This window comes from Vespa mandarinia, chromosome 17 (assembly GCF_050613455.1).
Source record: "Vespa mandarinia isolate Hongniang chromosome 17, ASM5061345v1, whole genome shotgun sequence".
Classification (NCBI taxonomy): Eukaryota; Metazoa; Arthropoda; class Insecta; order Hymenoptera; family Vespidae; genus Vespa; species Vespa mandarinia.
In genome coordinates, this window is record NC_140826.1 from 1047501 (window position 1) to 1057500 (window position 10000).

Below are 10000 nucleotides of genomic sequence, written 5' to 3' on the forward strand. Positions count from 1 at the left end.
TCCATAGTTCTCCATATTATTGGATAATAAAATTTAAACGGATTATGCAATTGCTTCAAAAATTCGCAAACGAAATCGAAAAGTTCAATTTTTTTCTTTTTTCTTTTTTTCTTTTACAAAAATTGAAAAATAAAATGAAACGAATTCATTATGGTATTTCTTCAAAAAATTCGTACAAATTATTCGAGTTGTCAATGAATTGGAAAATAAAATAAAAAATTTATCTAATTTGTTAGCGACGTATGAATAAAAGTAACAGAAAAAGAAAAAAAAAGAAAAAAAAAAGGAAAAGAAAAACGAATCGCGATTCATCTTTGTCACTTTTGCTAAATACCATTATTTACATTAAAATGTGTGCCATAAGTAACAATAAAATCCCTTGCATAAGCGTTCCTCTTAATCGAGTTCAATGTAAAGAAAAAGAAAACAGATGGAAATGAAGGACAACGTGTGTGACAAGGCACACTAACATCTCCTGTATAAACAGCTGTTAAGAATGAGATCACAAATGGAGACCGAGAGAGGGAGAGAGAGAGAGAGAGAGAGAGAGAGAGAGAGAGAGAGAGAGAGAGAGAGAGAGAGAGAGAGAGAGAGAGAGAGAGAGAAAGAGAAAGAGAAAGAGAAAGAGAGAGAGAGAGAGAGAGAGAGAGAGAGAGAAATAGTTTCTTCATTTCCATAATTTTATGAACTAATAAGAAATTGTTTACTATGATTAACGATATATATGAGAATATATAAGATCGTGATCTCTTTTAAGTAAATGACAGAAACGATTAATATATATATATATATATATATACATATATATATATATAATATTGATATATATATAATATTATATATTGATATTATATATTTTATATATAAATATATTATATATTATATATTATATATTATATATTTATAATTAATCATAAATAAATGATTTTTTTAAATTTAATAATTTGAATAATTATTATCAATTCACTTTATATTCACTTTATATTTATATTATATATTATATTATTTTATAATAAACAGAATAAAAATTCGAAAATAGAATTTATTTTATTTTCCCATCAGCAGAAAACTAAAAAATATTTCTTAATCGCACATGATGACGGCAATCGATATACGTCACTGTAACATTTTAATCAAACTGACGGAAACTTTGATTACCTTAAGAAAATTGCTCTCTTCTGCAATTTCTCTCTTTCTCCCTCTTTCTCTCTTCTTCTTCTTCTTCTTCTTCTTCTTCTTCTTCTTCTCTCACTCTCTCTCTCTCTCTTCTTCTCCTTCTCTCTCTCTCTCCCTTTCTCTCTTCTGTTCTTCCTATTCGTTTCACGATCGTTCGAAAGGAAAGAGAATGCGGAAGAAGATGGAGAACGTTGGCGTCCGTAACGATTTTCCCGCGCACGAGCACGTTTCAAAAGAGCCAGAGCAACAGCAACTGCAGCAGCAACATCAACGTATTCTCGTCTCTTATAATCCCATTCAAATATCAGCCGAAGAACAAGAAGAAGAAGAAGAAGAAGAAGAACAAGAAGAAGAAGAACAAGAAGAAGAAAAGGAGGACGTTGATGAAGAAGAAGAAGGAGGAAGAGGAGGAGAAGGAGGAGGAGCGGAGGCGTCAAAGATTAGAACAGCAGGTGGACTTACGATTACACATCAAAACACGTGTCACATATCTTTCGTAAAGAAAATTAGAGAGAGTGAGAGAAAGAGAGAGAGAGAGAGAGAGAAAAGAGAGAAACAAATTTTAATAACTCTAATAATAATAATAATAATAATAATAATAATAATAATAATAATAATAATGATATGATAATGATGATTACGATAATAATATAAGATAGAAAACTATTTCACCGAAACTATTTTTAAGAAGAACAAAAAAAAATAAAATAAAATAAAATAAAATAAAATAAAATAAAATAAATAAATAAAGAAACGAATGAAACGGGAAAGTAAAAAAAAAAACGAATTGTAATAAACTTGTAGAAAAACTTGTAATTGAATTCGTTCGAATGGTAATAAGAAAAGAAAAGGAAAACAAATGTATCTATCGTATTTTTCTCCTTCTTTCTTTCTTTCTTTCTTTCTTTCTTTCTTTCTTTCTTTCTTCCTTCCTTCCTTCCTTCCTTCCTTCCTTCCTTCCTTCCTTCGTTCGTTCGTTCGCGCGCGTTTGAACTTTGCGATCGGAAGTGCGGTGTGTGTGCGCGCACGTATGTACGCCGCCGCGACAGGAATGATAGTGAGTAAAGTGGGAGAGCCTGCGGGAAATATATAGGCCGCAGGGTAACATTCGATAGGTGGTGGGGGTAGGAGGTGGGAGCAAAAGGTGGGTGGAAGGGGGTCATTCTGCGCTCATCCCTCGCGTGCGTATGCGCAAGTAAAATAAGTAAGTAAGTAACTAAGTACTTACTCCGTGGAAATTTTCATTCCACTTTATCGATGATTATTTATTTGTTTTATCATTTATATAATTATTCCATTACTTTCGTATAAGTACTATATATATATATGTATATATATATATATATATATATATATATATGTTTATAAAAACGAAAAAAAAAAGAATGAAGATTTAAATGGAATAATGTATAAAGATATATATATATATACATACATACACACATACACACAAGCGCAAGCATATACACACACATATTGAATACGTATTGTTGGTTTATTGTTATTAATATATATATATATATTATACATACACAAGAACAAAGATATAGGACAGGTATGATTATATAAATTATAAAATAAAGTAATACGTATCTCGGTAAAATTGAAAGAAAAAAAAATAATTAATAAATAAATTCAATATATTTATATATTGTTTTTTGTGTCATTTTTACTTTATTATTGAATAAAAATTATTAATAAATTATTTCGATATTAATGAGAATAAATCTTTATTTTGTTTATTTATTCATATTTATATAAACGAAAATATAAAAGGATAAAAGTGATATGCAATACATAATGCATAAAATGATATATTGGACTGGCCAATAATCAATGTAACTTTATTATAATATGTAGACATGTATTTCGATATATAAAATATTAGTGTTGTTTATTTACATATGAAATATTATAAAATATTTCAGTAAAGAAAATACTCTATTAGCATTATTTATTTAGATATAACATAACATTTTTTTCAGTAAAAATATAATGATATAATATCTCCTTTTTTTTATTTTGATATATTCTCTATTTATTTAAATATAGAACAGTATTATATTTTCAATAAAAAAAAAAAAAAGAAAAACCACTTTCCGTAATGTTATTCATTTAGATATGAAATAACAAATATTAAAAAGGAAAAAAATTACCATTGTGTTATTTATTTAGATATAAGATATAAAAATTTTTTTTTCCAATAAAAAATACAATAATGTATGTTATTTATTTAGATATTAAATATTAACAATTTTTAATAAAAATATATAATCTATTTAAATAATAATCTACATAAATGTGAACTATTAAAAATTTCGGCATTACTTGTTGTTGGTCAATCGATTAAATTAATGCAAAATCTGTTATAATAAATTGCCATACTAATTAAAATTATCTCTGGCGTAACTAGAAATAAAAAAAAAAAAAGAAAAAAAAAGGAAAACAAACTGCACGATTATATACATTTATGTACAAAATGAAAAAAAAAGAAAGCAAATAAAATGGATAGACGTTATCGAAACGATTGAACGCGAGCATAAGCTTTCGAATTTGAGACAACATCGTGCAATTTAATCTGTAAAATTATCATACCAGCAGGCGAGTAAGATATCGATTGTAACGAATGATGATTAATTGAGAGAATGAAAAAGGAAAAAAAACAAAAAAAAAAAAAATAAATAAATAAAAAGAACAAAAAAATAAAACAACAACAACAACAACAACAACGTATATCGAGCTTGACGCAATTTGATAAAGTATATTGGAACGGTCGTAAAGTTCGAACGAATAAATTATAATCGATTATACGTTCTCCGTTGAATGACACAAATCAGTTACGTTAATCTTTATCGAACGATGAAAGAGAAAGAGAGAAAGAAAGAGAGAGAGAGAGAGAGAGAGAGAAAAAAAAAGAAAACGATTAGAATTTCCAAGAAATTTCTGATATTCAATTTTTCGATCTTCTTTCTATGATCTCGCCGACTTTGGAAGCTAAATCATTCAAGAATAAAGTTATCCTAATCATACTTCCTGGCGTATTTGAGATAACGTTAAATCTTACAATGCAATGAATAGGTTTTGTAGAAAAAAAAAAAAAAAGAAAAGAAAACGAAAAAGAAATTTAGAAAAATGAATAAATAAAAAACAATAAAACATTGCAAGAAAAGTAGAAAGAAAGAGGAAAGAAGAAAAGGAAAAGAGAAGAAAAGAAAAAGAAAAGAAAAAAAAGAAAACACAAAAAAAAAAAAAGATAAATAAATAAATTCAAATATACGAGTCACTTGATGTAATTGAAAATTTGTGAATGAACGAAGGAAAATATGATGATCGAACTTTCGTTTACTAGATATACAAAGACATGGCTTCTTAGACGTTGATTCTTCAAAGTTATTCGAGGAATGACTTTCTTCCGCAATGTGCTATCCATTAGACTGGCGCCATTACGATCGTTCGCGGTAGAGTAAAAGGCCGTTCTCATTTCACATCGTCGTCGTTAAGCGTATACTAGAAATTGTGGTAATAAAGTATCGGCAGGTTGATCGAACCTGGGCTACTGGTTAAAAAGAAAAGAGAGAGAGAGAGAGAGAGAGAGAGAGAGAGAGAGAGAGAAAAGAAAAAGAAAGAAAGAAAGAAAAAAAGAAAAAAAAAATAAATAAAAAAGGTTAAATAAATAAAAACATATGTACGAGGTAAATGATGTCAATACGATTTGTTCTCTCGAATCGTACGTTGCCGATGTCGTGTATTACTCGTTCGCAATTCACGTCTTGAGATAGGAAATAGAAAAGAAAGAAATAATGATGGTTTATAATCGATAAATTATTTTCTAAGAAATCAACTACGAAAGTTGAAAATCCGAGACGTTTTCTTCGAAGCACGCGTACGATGACATAAGTGTTATAAGAGAAGGTGTTAAACAACCAGGATAAAACGTAGATTGTAAAAGGAACGACTGCAAGTGAATGTAAATGATATATGAATTGATTTACCTTCCGTTGGTTTTATCTTTTATACAGATCAAATTTATCAGATGAATTTAAAGTACGATTGAAAGGATTATATTGATATATAAATCGATATTACAATATCGAATGAATTTTTGAAAAACATTCTGCGAAACTTTATTATTAAGATAATGTAAATTTGAATTAATTTATGTTCTAATCGAATAATTATGAAAAATACTTTAAGAACATTAATAAGTTTTTGAGAGAAATATAAATGAATCGATTTATGTTTTAAATTAATTTTGTATAAGCAGATAGATATTTAAAATATCGAACGAATTTTGAAGAACACTATAAGAAACTTTAATAACAAATTATATTAAGAAAATATAAATATGAATTATATTTATGTAATCGAACATTATATGAAAAATACATTAATACGATTCTAAGAGAATATAGATGAATCGATTTATATTTCATTAAATTATCTTTATATAAATAGATCAATATTTAAATATCGAACGAATTTAAAGAACTCTTTGAGATATATTAATTGCAAATGATCGTGAAAGAAAAAAGAAAAACTAAGTGAATTAATTTATATATTAAACTTTTTATCTAGATAGAAGATCGATATTTACATAAATATCGAAGAAATTTGAAAAACTCTTTCGAAAACGTCAACTACAAACGATTATAAGAAGAAGAAGAAAAAAAAAATATATATATATATATAAACGAATTAATTAATATTCCAAATTTTTTTTATCTTGTTATAGACCTATATCTAATACAATCGAACGGATTATGTGGAAATCTTAAAAAAAAAAAAAAAAAAGAAAAAAACATTCGTCGCAAACGATTGTAAAGGAATATAAATGAATTTTGATTTACGTTTTAAATTATGTTTATATACGTGAATCCGATATTTGAATATCGATACGTTTTGAACAACTCTCATCTAAGAACATTAATTTAAAATGACAACTGTTATCGATACTTTATAATGCATCTCTACGAATATGCAACCATTAAATATTCGATCTTATAAATTGTATTTATTAGTAATAAAACAGTAGATATTGGAACACAGGAGAACACAGTAGTGGCACCCTACATCTTCGCGTTCGAACGTTTATATCATACTTTCGTTCTCAGCTCGTACCTCTTTCCACATTCTCAGCCTCCGTCAACATTAACATACGGGGACTCGGGAGTTATATACGTGTAAAAGCGATAAGTCACGATATAAAAGCGATAAAAAAAAGAAAAAAGGAAAAAGGAAAAAGGAAAGAAAAAAAAAGAAAGAAAGAAAGAATGAAGGAAAGATAGAAAAAAAAAACCAAAAGTCGCCTATGAAAGGAAGTAAGTCATCTGTACGACAAACCTGACTCTATGATTATGCTCAACACTACTCAACCTTGACACTAGGTTCTTATATTTAATAGAATCTTAAATAGGACATAGTAATTCAAATGATTTTCCTATTTCGATCTCTAGACTATGAATGATGTCTCTTGTTACATCATTCGCCACACCTTTTCTTTTTCTCTCTTCTTCTTTTCTTTTCTTTTTCTTTCTCTATTCATCATCTATACCCAGAAACAACAAGTTTGACATGGAGCGAATTTAGAGAGAGAGAGAGAGAGAGAGAGAGAGAGAGAAAGAGAGAGAGAGAGAGAGAGAGAGAGAGAGAGAGAGAGAGAGAGAAAGAGAGAGAGAGAGAGAGAGAGAGAGAGAGAGAGAGAGAGAGAGAGAGAGAGAAAAGAAAAGAAATGAAAAATAAAGAAACAAAAAATTAGCAAAAAAACTTTACCCGTTACGACTCCCATTAACCTCATTGAGAGAAATCTACGGCGTAGCATACAGCTATAACGTACCCCACGTGCGATATAACCGATCGTAAATACATCGGGAAATCAGTGTGAGGCAGGAAAACCGCGAGGAAGCTTGTATACCTATATATATATATATATATTATATATATATATATATATATATATATATATATATATGTACCATACTTACTGAGGACAATGTGAAAGAGAAAGAAAGAAGGAAAGAAAGAGATAATCATTGATTCGTGTTTCGATGCGTGGAACGTTGCACAAGTTGCAAACGATTTTATCTGAATGCGAGGAAAAAAGTTAATAGAGAGTGTTCTAGATGATTTTTTATATTTTCTCGAATATATAGATTACCTACGTGTGCGTGTGCGTGTGCGTGTGTGTGTGTGTGTGTATGAATGTACAAATGTGCGTAGACGCGTATATTTATACGTAATTTTCATATAAAATTATTAAAGACAAATAACGAATGATTTTCTTTCAAATTTTAGAAAAAAATTCAGTCTAAAACTTTATACATGAATTTTTATATATATATATATAATATATATATGTAATATGAAATTATGAAACATAATAGTGAAAGAGAAAAATTAAAACAATCGATATGAATTTCGATACGTGAAATATCGCATAAAATAACGAACGATTTTATTTAATAATTTTATTTAGTAATAATGAAATTAATGGAAAGAACGTTCTGTATGAATTTTTTTTATTTTCTTAAACTATTACGTATATATGCATATATATATATATATATATATATATATATATATATATATATATATGTTGTTTTTATTTGAAATTATGGAAGATAATTTGGAAGAGAGAAAAAAAGAATAATATATTATTGATTCGAGTTTCGAATCGTTGAACAAATTAACGAATCATTTTACTGAATATAATTAAAAATTTAATGAAAAACGATGTTGAACATGAATTTTTTTTTTTTTACATTTTGTTAAAAATATAATATTTTTTTGGAAAAATTGTCCTACTAACAACAACTTTGAAAATAAATGAGTTACAAGTTAGTTTCATTTATACAATGCAGAGAGAGAAAGAGAAAGAGAGTGAGAGAGAAAGAGAGAGAGTGAGAGAGAGAGAGAGAGAGAGAGATGAGTGTCTTTTAATATTTATAATAACAAAGTTATTGCAGTATAAATACACCTCGTGAATTAATCAAAAAAAGTTAGGCTGTTAAATAGAATTTTATATAAATGTTTGTTTTGAAACTAGCATATGTCCATTAATATCAATGAATCAGTTTATTAGTTTTATTCGCTAAACTCTTAATTACTATAATTCTAATCTAATATGAGAGAATATACGATCCAGTGATTTTTCTTATTAAACTCATTTTAATAATATCCTAAATTCTACGTTCAATAATAATATACTTTATTATCCTTTATTATAATTATTATTATAATAATTATTATAATAATTATAATTATTATAATTATTATTATAATAATTATAATTACATAATAATATAATTATTATAATTATTATAATTATTATAATTATTATAATAATTATAATAATTATATTATTATAATAATTATAATAAATGTATATATATATAATAAATAAATAAATAAATATATATATATATGTATGAGAAAATTAAGTTGGAGTATTGATATACATATCAATTAAAATATTAATTTCGATACGATATTTTATTTTCAGATTTTGACAATTCATTATTTTTCAAACTTTTATATTATTATAAATCTTTTTGCTAATAACAAAAATATATTTTTTTTTTGAAAGAGAATACTTATAAAAATGGTCGTTCATAATAAAACGAAGTATGCATGAAATAAATTAAAATGCATAAAATACAGAACTATCAACAATATCTTTAAATATGTATATTAAAGATACAAAACATTAAATATCTTAAAATCTTAAATATGATAAAAGAAAAAGAAAGAAAAAAAAAAGAATAGAAACATGGACTTACATGAATCGTTCATTTGTCAAATCGATTAACTATGAAAAAGAAAAAGAAAAGAAGGAAAATTTATAACTTAAAAAGTTATAAAAGGTTATGGTGCGTTAGGGCTAATTAAGAAAATTTATTTTCATTATAAAATATTGACCATCTATCAAATGTTACAGCAGTAAAATTTTAAAAGTATTATAAAAGTGGATTTAATCGCTTTGGCCTGTAAACGATTTATGCATATATACATATATATACATATTTATATATATATATATATATACATATATATATATATATGTGTGTGTGTAATGTATATATCTATCGCTATTAAGAAAATGACTGATATGTATATGTAATTTTCACTTGAAATTACGGAGAACAAGAAAAACGATTTCCGTACTCGCGAGAAATAAACACGTCTCCGCGGCTCGATTCTCGCGCCTCGTTCGTTTTTTACTTTTTCGTTTTGTTTTTCACGCTTGTGCGTGTTTTTTTTTTTCGTGGTATCTTTTTTATTCTTTCGCTTTTTTTTTGGCTTTTTCTTTTTCTTTTCTTTCTTTCTGTTTTTCTTTTTTTTTTCTTCATTTTCCTCCTTTTTTTTTTCGTCGAGGTGCGACCCTGCTCAACGCTTCGTCGAATTACACACCGTGACCTATAATTTGAAGACTATTTCACATGCCGTAAGCGTGCAATCACGAAAAGGTGTTCCCTTTTGTAAGTGGTTCCACCTAGATGAAGAATTTATCGGCTAACAGCCCTTTTTACTTCTTCCTCCATCTTCTTTTAAACTTATAATACACGTGGTAACCCAAACGACTCGATCCGATCTCACTCGACCACCCCCGCTCGACTCGATGACGTATGCTTTCAACTTCGACGCACGTGCAACACGTCGTTTTCTTGATCGATCTAACTCGAAAATATATTTCAACACTTTTTTCATTTTTCTTTTTTAGTTCCAATTCATCGTCGAAGAAACAATGATTCTCTTATTTAACGGCCTTAATAATTTTTCTCATTTAATTATTCAATCGATAATTTTTATTAATTTAAATTGAATTATT

The 10000-nt window shown here is 27.1% G+C and overlaps 1 protein-coding gene across 1 annotated transcript in view; it reads right to left on the bottom strand.

The window, feature by feature from the left end:
- The window catches only part of LOC118450365 (thrombospondin type-1 domain-containing protein 4), a 76144-nt gene extending 74369 nt beyond the window's left edge, over positions 1-1775 (bottom strand). The window contains exon 1 of the mRNA XM_085662105.1: positions 1639-1775. Coding sequence (XP_085518231.1) covers positions 1639-1648 — 10 coding nt within the window. The 5' untranslated portion in view covers positions 1649-1775. The remainder of the gene's footprint in view (positions 1-1638) is intronic.
- Positions 1776-10000: the final 8225 nt, after the last annotated feature.